This window comes from Leptonychotes weddellii, chromosome 10, assembly GCF_054177405.1.
Source record: "Leptonychotes weddellii isolate Sample4059 chromosome 10, ASM5417740v2, whole genome shotgun sequence".
In the NCBI taxonomy this organism is placed as follows: Eukaryota; Metazoa; Chordata; class Mammalia; order Carnivora; family Phocidae; genus Leptonychotes; species Leptonychotes weddellii.
In genome coordinates this window covers 60,057,131-60,073,023 of record NC_138378.1, presented here as the reverse complement: position 1 = coordinate 60,073,023, position 15,893 = coordinate 60,057,131, and the positions used below count along the sequence as shown (strand labels likewise).

The window sequence follows — 15,893 nt, the reverse complement described above, 5'->3', positions numbered from 1 at the left end:
TGGAAGTCTAAAGTTGGGCGTTTCTTTCAGATACAAAAAAATAATAATAATACATTATCTTGCCTTTCAGGGCAAATGGCAGGCGATCACACAAGGCTGGAGTTTCATAACATAGAGACTGGCATCATCACGGAACGCCGGTATCTGTCTTCTGTCCCCTCCAACTTCATTGGACACCTGCAGAGCCTGACATTTAATGGAATGGCATACATTGACTTGTGTAAAAATGGTGACATAGATTACTGCGAGCTCAATGCCAGGTTTGGCTTCAGGAACATCATAGCAGACCCTGTCACCTTCAAGACCAAATCGAGCTATGTTGCCTTAGCTACACTGCAAGCCTACACTTCTATGCATCTTTTTTTCCAGTTCAAGACAACATCCCTAGATGGACTAATTCTATATAATAGTGGGGATGGAAATGACTTTATTGTGGTTGAATTAGTTAAAGGGTGAGTATATGTCAGTTCAATGACAAATAAATAAAAATTTGCAAAATGGACTTCGATATCCAAAAATAGACATTAAACAGATGTGTTGGCTTCTAAGGTAGTGGGCAGGGGTGTGGGGGAATGGCTTAAATAATCTATTTGCTCAGATCACGTCTTGTCTTATGAAGATATCTTAAAAGTTAATAGGAAATCAGTAGAGTCTTCTATACCTACATTTTCATGTACAAGGTACAAATAATACCGAGTTGTAATAATGATAAGCCTTCCATGAATCGTACACTTCAAATGTGGGTTTCCTTACTATGCACACTATAATTCTACAAAAGAGTTTCTACAAATGTATAGAAATGCATGCTAATTATCTAATATTAAGTAATCAGATTACTTCCACAAAATCCCATTAACTCAAACTTAATTCTGTGTCAGAATTCCTTGAAGAATTTAGAAGGAAAGATTTTTTGTAAAATTTCATTGAAACAGTGAGGAAAATGTGATGTCTTTTAATTGATTTGGGTACTCATTCATTCAATCAGCCAATATCATAGCATAGCTGCAGTGGGCTAGAGAATGTACCAGGCACTAAAACAGGTGAACACATAAATATAACAGAAAAGCCTTATGAAAAGTTGCCTCAGATGATCATGTGCAAAGGTTCAGGAGAGTCTTTAGGGAAATAAGGAAAATGTATGAGGCAGGGAGTGGGTATCAGAGCTGAGTCTTGAAGGCTGAGAGCACATTTCCAATATAAGAAACAGGCATTCAAGACCAAAGGAGAGCAGGTACAAGAAACTGGCAAAAGATGAAGGGTGTGGTGGAAATAGGGAATGAGTAGTGAAAGGTGACCTTCCAATAAAGTGGGTTCTAGGCCATGATGTTAAAAATAATTTTCACAATTTACTGTAACGCAGACAATGAGTAATCCTCCTGGATGAAATCGTATTGTTTCTTTCTTGTTAAGTGAGCCTCTGTACAACTCACTCTCCGACTTCTAGCAAGGACTGAACCACATGAAAAAAAGATCTCCATTTGTAATATCTTGTTGGACTCCCATCAAAAATTCAAAAAGTGATGGCACTTTCTCAACCTTTGCTTTCTTCCCAGGTACTTACATTACGTGTTTGATTTGGGAAATGGTGCTAACCTCATCAAAGGGAGCTCAAATAAACCTCTCAATGACAATCAGTGGCACAATGTGATGATATCAAGGGACACCAGCAATCTCCACACTGTCAAGATCGACACAAAAATCACAACACAAATCACCGCGGGAGCCAGGAACTTGGACCTCAAAAGTAAGTGCACACTGCATCAGAGTAACAGGCACCAACACACATGGGCTCCACTCACATGGCAGATCCTTTGTTTTGGAGCGTGTGTATATACTGTTTGCAAAGACTGACCAGAATTTCATTTCCAACACATGATTAATAATACAACACACAAGCCTCTCTTCCCCTATAATGTGGCAGAAACATATGTATTTTTAATAGCTCAAAAAATGCAACCTCCTAGAATGCATGCATGATTAAAATTTAAAGAGAAAACATGTTCTTAGTCTTGATAGTATAAAGACGAGTAAGTTGTTTGCAAGTTTCTTTAGTCCCTACAGTTTTTAATCGATTTGGGGTCAAGATAACTAGATACCTAAGGAGTTTCTTCTAGAGCTTACTAGTTTTTTTTCCTTAGTGAGGTTTTCCGGATACTTACAGAGCCTCTGACCTATAGGGGTCTGAGCCTGGCCTATAACCTTGTGTCTCCAGCAGTGAATTCGCCGCGCCCCCGACCACACACACACACACACACACACACACACACACACACACACACACGTCGGAATGCTTCCATCACCAGCTGCTAAGAAAGTTTAACAGACTTTTTCCTTCCCTATTGATTTCTCAAGTGAGCAAGACAAATGCTTAGAAAACATGTCAATAACGGGAGATAATAACAGAAGTTTCTATTTGAATGGGCCTTTGTGATTGACTAAGAACATATCCATATATCCCATCTCATTTAACATGGCAATAAGCATTGGACGAGGTTTTATCAGCATTTTATTACGAATGGAGGAAGTCTGAGCTTTGAGTGGTTTGCCCAGGAATAAAACACCTGCCACAGTGAATACAAGCTCCCCCCGCCCCCCCGCCCCGTTCTGACACAGGCCCCCCTCCATTGCTTCTCTACCCTGATGCATCCCAGTGCCCTGAGGGGATCATTGTGCTCACATTTTTGCTTGATAAGAGCTGTTGATTTATATTGATGGGATCTTTTCCTTTGATTCAAAAGGTAAATGCATGGGGAAGTTAGAGAAATGGAAAGAGAAAATTCAACAGAACTCTTTCTAGAGAAAAATGCTTTTTCTAAATCAGGTGAAAGAAGAAAGAAAAGTGTTTCACGTCCTGTAACTGCAGAATATATTTACAATCCCAGGACTATATGTGTCCAACACATAAAATGTATGATAATGCCTGTCTTCCTTCTTTCAGAGTGGGCCTCTTGTTAACTTCAAAGCGATCCTGTTTGTGTCCACACAGCTAATAGCTTAGCTCAGGAGGGAAAATGAAATTCAAAGGAAATGCTGTTTAAGGCGAAAGCCCTTTCTCTTTCTTCTCCCTGACTGAAATGAATGGAGTGCATTTTCCGTATTTTCCTATTTTGTGAGTACCCCTGTTTTGCACAGGGGGTTCAGGTGGTAATTGTCAAGCGAAAGGGAGAGATTGTAGCAAACATTCGGTGTCCTGGCCATGCCAGCCACCAAAGCTAAAGCAAGATGGTGTCCTGTTTGTGAAGGGGGAGACCTCAGTAAGCCTAAATGAGTGTCCCTGGACACTGGACACTGTGTGGGACACTGAAGTGGCTGGGAAAGAAGCAGTTCCTGGTTGGTGGAAGTACGTGACCTGCACAAACCTACATTCACAGTGAGGGTATAGCGAAGTAGTGCAAGGCACTGGGTTCTATCTCATTGGACAATTAGGACACTGTCTCCTGAGGTAAATATTTGCTTATTGTTCAATTAAAAAATAGAAGTGAGGGTAATAGGAGGTCATGGTATAGCTTTCTTTCTGGTGATGGAGGGGACTTTTACCAATCTACATCACCCTCAGAGCTGATTTTTAATTAAAACATTGAGTATTTCATGATTTTGAGTGTAAAAAGGCTTTATCCATGATGCAAAAACTAAAACTATGAGTTAAAAATTGCATTTTATGTAATATTAAGATACTAAGCATGACTTCTGACTGAGTGCATCTGTATTTAAAAAAAACAAACAAACCACTATTTAAATTTGAAGTGAATTTCCCAGGGGAATAGAGATTCTATACTAATGACTATCCCCCTGTACCTCGTAAAGTTCCTATGTGTTTACAAATTTATCAGACTATGCCAAAAAGTGGAAGCAAGTTCCTAAAATTAAAACTTAAAAATTAAAAGCCAAAGCCGTGGGCTTATAAATTAAATGTGTGATCCAATGGCAACGATCACCCCAAAGAAGCGCACTTGCCGTGTGTGCCACCGACTAGAAGGAGCTTAAGAAGAGAGCATGGTCATGTGGCAACACATAGCCTAGCTTCCATCATTAACAACTTTTGGTGTGTGTGGTGAGAGGCATTGGCCAGATAAGGAGTATTTACTCTGTGCAAAGAGTGGAGAGTGCATTTCTTTAAAAAAAAAAAAAATTATTCGAGAGAGAGAGAGAGTGCACAAGAGCAGGAGGGTCAGAGGAAGAAGCAGACTCCCTGCTGAGCAGGGAGCCCAATGCAGGACTGATCCTGGGACAGGAAGGCTTAACCAGCTGAGCCACCCAGGCTCCCCGGAGAGTGCATGTTTGAAAAGGAAGAAAGAGTTCCTGTCATGAGAAGCTTTCCGTCCCATGGAGCAGATTGACTTGGGGCATTTGCAGGACAGAGAAGAACCGGACTCCCTGGAGCCAAATCAGGGCATTTAAACGAATCTGGTGGCATCAGGAAGAGTTTTATTTATTTATTTATTTTAAAGATTTTATTGACAGAGACACAGGGAGAGAGGGAACACAAGCAGGGAGAGTGGGAGGGGGGGAAGCAGGCTTCCCGTGGAGCGGGGAGCCCGATGGGGCTCAATCCCAGGACCCTGGGATCATGACCTGAGCCTAAGGCAGACGCTTAATGACTGAGCTACCCAGGCACCCCCAGGAAGAGTTTTAGAGGAAGGTATGTTTAAAGGATTTCAGAAGGATGAGTAAAACAACCAGGCATTTTCTCCTTCCCACCTGGATGCCCACTGGAATTAGGGAGGGCTAATTGGTGTAGGAGAGCATCTACAGGAACTCTTCACTTTGAATTGAACAGTATTGTTTTCTTAGCATGCTAGTCATGTAGAATTCAGACACTCTAAATGTGGGAAAAATGAAAGGTGACCTATTTTGGTTGATGGTTTTATTTCATGTATATTTTGCCCTTAAAGAATTAAAGGAAAATTATCCTATTTACTTTACACTCTACTCAAAGTCTCTGCCACAAAGTTCTTCTCAAAGTGAGGTCAGCCAACTTTACCACTTCAGAGTCATGTGGTGGGGTTGATGAAATGCAAGTTTCTGGATCCTACCTCAGACAGACTGAAGCAGTAATCATTTGACAGTAATGTGCTGGAAATGGCAGGTGTCTGTATTTTTGAAGAGTACTCACTAATCTAGATGCCATTTGTGTTTCAGAACCCTGAAAGGATGCAGTGTCCATGTTGAAGCAAAATTTAAGTCACGTTTGAATTTAGTACAAATCCTGGTTTTACTTTTATTTTAGAATTTTTTTTTTTTTTTGCTTTATCAGGCCTGGGTCAAGAGACATTGGTTGCTTCAGGATTATTATTTTTTTAATTCCTCATGTTACCATACCATAAAAAGACACTAGAGGGCAGCATCAGGCCACAAAACCTGCCTTACAATCCTGAGGTTGTGGGGGAACCTCAGCAGGCTCTCCTTGTGCTGAAGCAGAATTTCTTTGTTTTCAGCCAGCGAATAATGTTTTGGATCTTTATAATAAGGCATGCTTTTATCTGCATCTCTATGTAATTATATAGACAAGAATTTAGTGTAGAAATTTGCAAGCTAGGGACCATTTATCCCATTCCCCACCTTGACTCTGCTGGAGATGGTCAGAAATGGGCAGGAGTCTAACGATCTTTCTCAGAGAAGAGGAATTCCATGCAGGTGACCTTGTTCAAATTACCTTTCATGACACTGCCGAGTTCTCAGGGGGTTCTGTGTCTCTCCCTGCTGATACGGTTTTGCTTTCATCTTTATTTCCCAGCTGTTTGTGTTCTAGTCCCTCTGGCTATTATGTACAAGCTGCAACATGTAATGAAAAGAGCAGCATAAATTTGCTCTCTGCAATGATTTCCTAGCACAGCTGCACATTCATTGTGGGACTTCTGAGTCCTGCCCCCTTTAGAGAGATAAAGGGCTCGTGTAATTCCTCCTTATGTTCCTTCTCTTGTTCCTGTATTTGGCACATTTGTATGTTTGTATACGTATGTGTATGAGAAGGAGCTAATATTTATTTTTTTTTTAAAGATTTTTTTTATTTATTTATTTGAGAGAGAGAATGAGAGACAGCACAAGAGGGAAGAGGGTCAGAGGGAGGAGCAGACTCCCTGCTGAGCAGGGAGCCCGATGTGGGACTCGATCCAGGGACTCCAGGATCATGACCTGAGCCGAAGGCAGTCGCTTAACCAACTGAGCCACCCAGGTGCCCCTTTATTGACATTCTACTAAATACTAAGTAGATTTAAATGAGGTTATTTTAATTCATCCTTACAGTTACCCAAGGATTTCAATTAAGGTCAGTCTTGCTCATACATTAATCTAGTAAAAGAACAAAGACAAGCAGAAAGGACTGTCGTGGGCCCCCATTTTCCATGGGCACCCTTCTTTAGGATATTAAGTTCATCCTTTAGCAAATTGAGGATAATGTACATGATGGGGGAAAAAAAATGGATTTCTGAGTGCAGAGAATACAGTGCCCTCAGGTGGCCACTTAGCAAACTACTTGCAAGTGACTAATCCCTGTCTCGGCCACAACTAGGTCAGCCCAGGCCTAGTGTTGCCCTTGGTTCTCCCACTCCCACCCCAATTCCTTACCCCCGAGGGCTTTGAGGAAGCTCTCCCTCAGTCTTCCTATCCTGTCTCTTCTCTCCTTTTGACCATTATCTGCTTTTTAACCTTCTTAATATTCCTCCTTAAATCACTTTGAAAATAGCCATCCGCTATTGTTTGTCCTGCTACCAAGCCACTAAAAGTTTCCATAATCAGAGACAGGCAACCAGAACTGTCTTTTCAAATATATTCATTCTGTCAGCAAAACTGAAGATGAATAGTATTCACAGTTTTTTAATCTTGATCGTACACCCGTCTCTCTGGCTCAGCTACCTACCCTCTTGCAATCCTGACTATAACACCTATGCCGCCCCCCCACCCTTTAATGTTGCCATTTGACAAATCATTGCTGCCGTTCTTTCATGATTCAGATTTTATTCCTATGTCCCGATCATTTTTCAATATGCCCAAGCTGTGTATTTTCGGCCCATATGCCTTTCCCAGATAATTTACTGAAAAAGAAACTTTTGGAGAAGAGTCTAACTTTGAGCATAGCCTTTTAAAGCGGGAGATAGCATTGAAACTGGAGGCAAGCATCTGTTGTCCTGTTGGTTAAGCTGTCTTTATGAGTTTTGTTTTTTTTCTTTTAGTTTGTGAGGAGCTGAGATTTATTCATATTACTTTAGTTAATGGGAGATTGTTTTAAGGATCCATTAGGAAGAGAGACAAGAGATTGTCATACTGGGATCTCAAGAGCAACCCTCCTAGGTGTTCCCTTGGACACAGATACGCACTGCTCCCTAATTCCAAGCTCCACCGCCAATCCCAGCTCAACTGTGTCTACTCCCGCTTAGAGATCATTTCTCTCTGCCCCCTGGCTTCTCCTACTCTTGGCTTCTGCCTCATGGCTTCAAACTCTTGCTTTTGTGCCTTGGCATTAGCACGTTGTCTCCTCCTCTCTCTCTTCATCTCACTTTCAAATTCCCCCAAAGACATGATCTCCTACAGTGAATGGACCCTTCTAGAACGTTAAGTTCATGGGCTTTTGCCCTGCTGTTTTGGGGTAGGCTCCCTTCCTCAGGCCGAGTAGCTGTACACACAGAACTAGACTTGCATTGGCATAAAACCTGAACTTGAAACATGATCCCTGGGAAGGAGACCATGGGTTGGAAGACTCTGTGAGCTTCTTAGAAGGGAGTGGGGTGATTTGCTTATTCAGAAGGGCCCTGAGTGTCATGCCAGAGGTGAGGAGGAGGGAATGAAGGGGTTTCAAGCAAGAAGGTAGAGTTCATGGTGCAATCTACAGTCATTCCTTCAGCTTCACTGCAGAGGATGGGGGCAAGCTGGGGGAAAGAGACCACTTTGCAGGCAATCGGCACAGTACAGAACAGAGACAATCAGGCTCTGAGTATGTAAAAGTAAGACTGGACATCTGTTTATGTTTCCCACACAAGAATTGAAAGACAATTAGAGATATGAAACTATTGTTTCTTTCCTGGTATCTCCCCTGGATTCCCAGGCTTTGCAGAAATCAGTCTTAATCTGGTCTCTTTACTGCAAGGCCTTTGTCAGCGTGTTCAAATCTCACTGTCACCCCCACTCCCAATGAGACCTCTCCTCCCCGTGCCCAGTTGTCTTGGACCTGCTGTCTGACCTTGGGCATGCAAGTTCCTCCTTCTGCTTCCCTATAACCCTTGGACCAACTTACCCTAGTGAACAGACTTTAAGTTCTTTATTCCTGGTCAACGATTCTGCTTTCTTTTGTATTCCTCCACTCATTGTACTTGTTTTGGAGTCTCTTCAACACTGGACATAGGTTTTCTATGTTTAAACTTTCCTACGCCCTCTAGGTTTTCTATGTTTAAACTTTTCTACACCCTCTAAACCTATTATTTGAAGTTTACCTTCCCACCATTAGGATCATAGGAGCTTAGAGCTCAAAGTAATCTTAGGGACAAACTGGTCCCTGAGTCATTTCTTTTACAGAAGAGGCCAATGAGGGGAGACGGGCCAGCATCACCGTACAGATAACTAGTGTTTCTAGATCTGGTCTTCTAATTCCCAGTTGAACACTTTTTACAATAGGCCAGGGAAGACAAGTTTTATTGCTCATAGCAACTCAGTTGGCTGCAAGCGAAAGCCTGGAGCAACATGCTGAAAAGAAATCTGAGAACTTCTGTGGGCTTACTGGAGAAGACTCTTCATGTGGTCGGCCTAGGCTCAAGATGGAGACTGGTGGTGTGTTGGCTTTTTATTTCTGGTGCAACTTTAAAGACGTCAACCCTTCCAATTTGCAGTTGCTTTAGGGCAAGTGATACAGGTGCTCAAAGCCCCGATGCTGGTTTCTGCTCACCCTTGACATTGGCTGAGCTCTGACATCTCAGGCCTTGGCTTGTGTGCTTGGAATAGCAGAGAGGAGGTCATGTTCCAGGAGAAATAGCCTTCCCCGGTCCTCCCACAGCAACGTGTGGGGTCCTGGAAATCTGAATCTAGTGCTCAAATGCCTTTTGGACAAGGTTCCCATTTACCATGTCCCAACAGGACAGTAATTAGACAAGATGAGCTCTTAGAGCTGGTGACATTTATGCTGTGGAGGAGAAAGTACCTACAGGTGCTGAGGGGGGTTCTTAGTGGTCAGGTACTGCTCACAAGACCTCACCTCATTGTAGCTAGGCCTTCAGTGTCCATCCCTCTTCAGGGAATTCCTGGCATGAAGCTGAGATGTCTTCTTAGAAGTTGAGCTTCTCGGTCAAGAGCTCCCTGCATCAGAACCATCTGAGAAAGCAAGTTTGGCCAACATCTCTCTCACCAAAGTACTTGAGTCATAAGGGTTTTTATGGCCAACCTCTTTTTTTTCTAAAGTGGGACTTAGACAAAGGTCTTTGGGGGTGCAAAAAGCATAAACCCATTCAGACTAACTTCAGTGAAAAAAGGGGAAGTGATGCAAAGTATATCTTTCAAGGAACCCAAGGGCAAGAGAGAGGAAGTTTTAAGTCCTGGACCTCATGAGAGCTATATTTAGGAAACCTGTCAGCAACAAACCAGCATCTTCACTCTCTTGGTCTCCAGTGGGGCTGAGATTTGCTTTCTCTTGGCTCCCCCAAAAGCCCTCATTATTCTCCCTCTCTGCATACTGGCTTTCCCTGCAATCACAGGCATTGGAAAAGGGATTCTCCGGACTTGGCTTTTCACCCCTGAGCAATTCAGATGCCCAAGAGAGACTCACTTGAGTTTAGGAGTCCTAGGGCCAAATTCTTAGTAAAATTGATTGCAACATACGTCCTCTCTGTGACCAGGATGAGTGATGGTAGGAGGCAGGGTCATACTGTACAAATATGAATTCTCTGGATTTGAAGAAATATTTGGACAGACTACTTAAGAGTATAAGTGGAGCCATTGAGGGCTCTGAAAGGTGATCTGTAAGCTCCTATGCAAAAATCAAGGTGGTGGTGTGTTTGCCTTGTTCTGGAGCAGGGGTTGGGTGGGGGCTACAGCCGTCAAGATGGTAGAAAACTGGGCTTGTCATGGCACCAAAATGTTCGTATGACTACATTCATAAATGCTTGCATGGACAAAACTATCCCGTGTGTGTTGTGGGACTGTTGATCTGGGGTCAGAGACAGCACGTGAGATACAAAAGCCAGAAGCAGAAGTCAGAGGCTCATTGGAGTTTTGGGAAACACAACAGAGAGAGAATGCTAGATTTTTATCCTCTGGAATTGGGAAGATTTACCAGGCTCTTCTAGATCTATAAAGGACAGAGCGGCAATGGCTGACTTGTGGTTAATATTACATTTGTTCCTTACAGATCTCAAAAGTAGATATCACTGTTCCTTTCAGCGGTGGTTCCATTTAGTTAGGGTTTAGTAATAATGCGGGTCCAGACCTCTTTTACTGTGACCTTTGGGTCACAGTAGTTTTTAGTTTCTCCTTTTAATCCTGAACAATTCCTCTCAAGCTGTGGTTCAAAATCAGAATAGACTGGAAAGTGAGTTGGGCTTAGCACAAAGATACCCCTACCATTACAGAGATAGTTCAGAGCCATTTCTGCCCTCCTGACTCTTTTTTTTTTTTTTTCCAAAGATTTTATTGATTTATTTGACAGAGAGAGACACAGCGAGAGAGGGAACACAAGCAGGGGGAGCGGGAGAGGGAGGAGAAGCAGGTGCCCTCCTGACTCTTAGCAAAGCACATTTTTCATGGCACCGTGCTGCTGTTGGCCCAGTATTTTTGACACACTGGAGGGCACCTCCAGTACTACTTTGGAACTACATTAGGTCAATCAGGCTTTCTTGTTAATGCCATATTAATGTGGCTTTCTGTTTCTGCCCTTAAAAGGGGTCCTTTCTTCACGTACTGCTTGGAGCACTGGGTGTTATACACAAACAATGAATCATGGAATACTACATCAGAAACTTATGATGTAATGTATGGTGATTAACATAACAAAAAGAAAAAAGAAAAAGGGGCCCTTTCTGGACCTTTGCAATTAATTATTGTGGTTTTTTCTTGAAAATAAGCAAGAAGCAATATAGCATTGTAATTAAGGACACAGGCTCTCGGGTCAGACAGACTTAGGTGAAATAGTATCCCTACTATTTATTTTATGTGTGTCCTTAGGCAAGGTACATCACTGTTCTCTCAATCCTGTGTACCCTTTGCAAAGCATCAGCTAAGAGATTTACATAGATTATCTCTTCAATTTTCATGACAAAGTGGTGAGGTTGCTGTACTAAGCTCCAAGTTACAGATGATAAAACTAAGGTAAGGCTTAGGGAGGTTAAACTTCCCACCTAAACAGTAATGATAATGATATTGAATGTTATATAGTTATAATAGTTATTTTAACCGTTTCTGAGGGCTTATTGTATCCCATGTACTCATAAATACTTGGCACATGAGGTCTCATTTCTCACAACAGTGCCCAAGATTAGCCAAAGTGCTCTTTGAAGCTCAAGGGTTTATAAGGAGGGGGGATCTTGTAAAGCCCACCCGGATATGACAGGCATTGGCAATATTTAAGCCACTTATCCAGGTTCCTTAGAACTTGCTTATAAACATTCTTAGGCAGGCTGCACGAGGCTCCGCTGCCTGTCCTGCCCCTACCCACTCTTACTTCATTACACCCTCTACTTGCATTGCCCACCATCGGTTCCCCTTGGAGCTCCGGGACTGGAAAAAGACTTTCCCAAGCCCTTTAAGGTCCTGTGGCACTGTACTCTATCTACAACACAGCAGACCTTTGGCATTTATAAATCGGACAAGCACAGTTCCATCTATTCTTGAGAAGCTTGATGGTCTGAGAATTATTAGTACTTTTGCGGGAACACAAGTTTGAATCCTGCACAGCAAAGGGGTGATATGCCAAACTTAGTGTTTTTGTGAAAGAAACTGTCTCCTGGCCTGGCATTTGTCTTTGTTCAGAGATGTATAAACCACCTTCATTAGTGCCATCAGCATCACGATTAGTAACTTAATAAATAATGTCATTTATTGAGTACCTATGTGCCAGACACTGTGTTAAGGGCTTAAATGTGAAATCGTTAAATTAAATAAGCATGATGTTCAAATATAATCAATCTATACTATTATTTTTTATCTCAAGCCATCACTTCAAAATGTATTTGTATCATATACTGGCTTAGAGGAAATGTTTGGGCTCACTGTTAAGACAATTCTATAATCATTTTACATTATAGAACTTTATTTTTTTTTTTTTTAAAGATTTTTTATTTATTTGTGGGGCTCGATCCCAGGACTCTGGGACCATGACCTGAGCCGAAGGCAGGCGCTTAACGACTGAGCTACCCAGGCGCCCCACATTATAGAACTTTAAAAAAAAATTTTTTTTGCAGTCAGGAAGTCTGTACATTTTACATTGGGCTGTCTGTCTCAGACTCAGATTATTTTATATCTATTGTGTTGGCCCTTTAGCCAGGACTTAAATTTTGATATTCTTTTCCATAGGTGTGGCTTCTTAATCTTTACAACAGTTAGATGAGTGAGATGTTAGTGTTTCCATGTTACAGATGAGAAAACGGAGACTCAGAAAGGCTGAGTGAGTTGCCTAGAAATAGAATTTGAACCCAGGTTTGTGGAAGTATTTAAATACTACTCTGTGTATTTGCCAACACATAAAAAAGGGAATTTCTTCTGAATGTCTAGAGTGAAAGATACTGCCTTTTTTGATCTTAGGGTGAAATGTTATGTAATAAAGAAAAAATTTCCTCTTCCATATAGAACTTCAAACTTGCACATGACTACATTGTATAGTGCTCAAAATTTCACTTGTGGTAATTACAGGAGAACTGGATATTTCTACTTTCATTTTCCACATGTTCATCCACACAAATGCTTGCGTAGAACCTATATATTGGTTCTGTCTCCTTAGCCCCTGAAGTCTTTTTCAAGCACTATAACTAACAATTTTAACTGTTGATGTTCTTAATATGTATTCTATAGAACACTTATATTTATAGGTACTTAAAACAGGCCCAAGAAAATTAAGTACTTGGTTGGATGATTGGACATTGGCCTATCAATCAGTCTTTAGCTTGTACCTGTAGGCTATTTGCAGTCCATTCTGTTGTTAAGCCCTCCATTGTCCTAGCCTTTAGGGAAGGTTGCCCACACCTCCCTGTTACCCTTTTTGTCATTGTTGTTAAGTATTTGCTTTTCTCCTTAAGAGTAATTTAAATATTGGAAAAACAAAGTATTTGGAGACATGAAGCAGGGAATTACAATATTCCAGTGGGATTTGATAGCCTGATTGAGAATATTCCATCTTTCAGGCACAGAAAGAATCCCTTCTTTGGGGAAAAAAAAAAAATAGAAAATGTCAGATACATAAGAAAAAAAATAAGGGTTTTATTTGACTCGATAAAGCTCCTGTAGGGGCGCCTGGGTGGCTCAGTCGTTAAGCATCTGCCTTTGGCTCAGGTCATGATCCCAGGGTCCTCAGGAAGTCAGGGTCCACAGGAAGCCTGCTTCTCCCTCTCCCACTCCCCCTGCTTGTGTTCCCTCTCTCGCTGTGTGTCTCTCTCTGTCAAATAAATAAATAAATAAATCTTAAAAAAAAAAAAAAAGATTCTAAATCTCCTGTATTTTAGAAGATTTTTGGCAATGTCCATAAAGTTTTTTTGGTGTACTTTATATCATTTTTGTCCTTCCATGCTATCCAAAAAACCACTAGTGTTTTTTTTTTTTTTAATTCTGTATATCCTACTTGAGAACAAATGCCACTTTTTTGACCTGCATTAAACAGGCCATTAGTATAGGGAAGAGCTGTTCTTCTAAACTTACCCTGCATAGCACTAGATCTTCCCCACCTAAAATAAATGTTCCTTTATTTTGAAATAGGAAAAGAAAATTCTTTGAGTGAGGAAAGTTATTTTGAAAAAGAAAGAAAGCCAAATTGCTCTATAGAGCCACTCACAATCTTAGGAAAGAGAAGACTTGCATAGGTCCTTTTAGTGGTCCCTTAGTTATAAATCTCCATTAATTTCAGGAACAGTCATTTCTAAACTCCTCCACCTGTTTTATTCCTGTCACTGAGATGGTTTTTAGCAAAAATAGGAGGCCATGTAGTTAGCAGGAGAAGAGGTAGCCTAGGAGTTGGAAGTTTTTGTGCCATTCTCCTAGTACTGGTTGCATTGCCTTGTGCAATTAGCTCACCTTTTCAGTAGGGTCGTTTGCTTACCTGCACGTGGGGTTAGTAACAACTTCGTGCCTATTGGGAAGAACTGGTATGAGGATCAAATGGAATAGGGGGCGGCAGAGCACCCGAATGGAGGTTCTGTGCATGTTTAAGGCATGACATTATTTTTGAGATGGAGAACCTCTGCAAGCTGTGTGTGGTCCCAGAGAACATCACACACTGAATGGAAAATGAAACAGGAAATGGTGACAGGACTGTCTGATGCTAAAAGGATGTCTAAGGTATCTACACTGGCTGTCAATCGGATGAGGAACAGGAAAAATAATGATACTGTCTGAACTGTTTTTTCACCTAAATGCCAATTTATGAAGCCGTGAGACAAAGTTAGCTTGGCATGAATTTATATGCCCGAACTCGTACCCCATCTGCCATGATGTCACTGGCATAGAGTGGGTTTAAAAGAAGATGGATTGCTACACACACCTCCATAGCAATTTCATTTTATTATTTCCCATTTAGCATGCCCACCAGCTTTCCCTCACAGTCTGTTGGCCAAACACACAAACAGAATCTGTCTTCGAGTTGTAAGTTTTATAATCCTCCTCTTAAAACAAAAATTCTTTTTTTGGGCAAGTTTGTTTTGAAAACATCAGAACCAAAAATTTCAGAATGTCAAAAGCATTATGTGTCCTTTTTATAAGCATAATGACAATATTGATTCTTAAGGCTCACTACAAGGAAAACAGTAAAGTCTGAATGTAGACTTGATCAGAGCCCACCCCCCCTCCACCTGTTCGTACACAAGTATTAAGTTGGGCCATCAGTGAATGCAGATGTCCTACTTAACTCTTTGTAGGAGGCAATTAAAAAATAGCTGCCGTGTCTAAAAGTCAAATTGGGGAGTCCTAAGAATTCTACCCACTCGTCAGAATTTTGGTACCTAATATTCAGGTGGAAGCAAATTGGTTTTGTCTCCATGAGATTACTCCGTTAGCATGCAGTTGAGTCTCCCATTGTCCTGGGCATCTGTGTTAGTGTGTGTGGACTCCTGCTAACATTTATTACTGTTACTTTCCTCCATCCCTGTGTTTTAGAACAGTGGAGCTGTCCAAATTGGGCACTTGCCACCTTAGTATACAGTGTATAAACCAATGCAGAGTCGGTGAAAATTGTCATAGTCTCCGGGGACCTGTGTTTGGAAGCAAGCCCTGCCATTTTCTAGCATTGTAGCCTTGAACCATAGTGTCTTCATCTGTGACATGTTCTCCAAGATAACCATTATTCCCTTCGTCACTCAGCAGGCAAAAATCAAATGAAATGATACCTGTCCAAGTGCTCACTGAAGTTTAGTATACTGTACCAACATCAGTCATTGCTGTCCTCTAAAGTCAATGCTGTCTTTTCTGGTTTTGACCATGGCAATGGTTGGGACTCAAAGCTGTGGGGAGGCTCTCTCTCTTACCCAGACAGGGCTCTGTACATTTAAATTCAGTTGTCTCCATGACTTTTGTGAAATGGAGAGTCTTTTTAGCAAAAGCAATCTACTGTTGGATGTGGGAGCCTACTGTAGGATCAGGAATACCTGTGGTTGGCAAGGAGCTAAGAGACAGTAGCAGCAGACCAGAAAGAGTCTACTCCTAGAAGTCCTTGGGTGGTGGCCCAAGGGCTGTGTGGAGTGAGACACCTAAAAACTCATAGTTAGTGCAGATCGGGATGA

General features: G+C 41.6%; 1 protein-coding gene across 13 annotated transcripts in view; it reads left to right on the top strand.

Moving 5' to 3' along the window:
- Nucleotides 1-15,893, top strand: part of NRXN1 (neurexin 1) — a 1,086,089-nt gene that overhangs the window by 543,208 nt on the left and 526,988 nt on the right. For all 13 annotated transcript variants that reach the window (XM_081833532.1, XM_081833535.1, XM_081833540.1 and 10 more), the window contains 2 exons: nucleotides 71-452; nucleotides 1,554-1,744. In XM_081833532.1, the coding sequence (XP_081689658.1) occupies nucleotides 71-452; nucleotides 1,554-1,744 (573 nt within the window). The remainder of the gene's footprint in view (nucleotides 1-70; nucleotides 453-1,553; nucleotides 1,745-15,893) is intronic.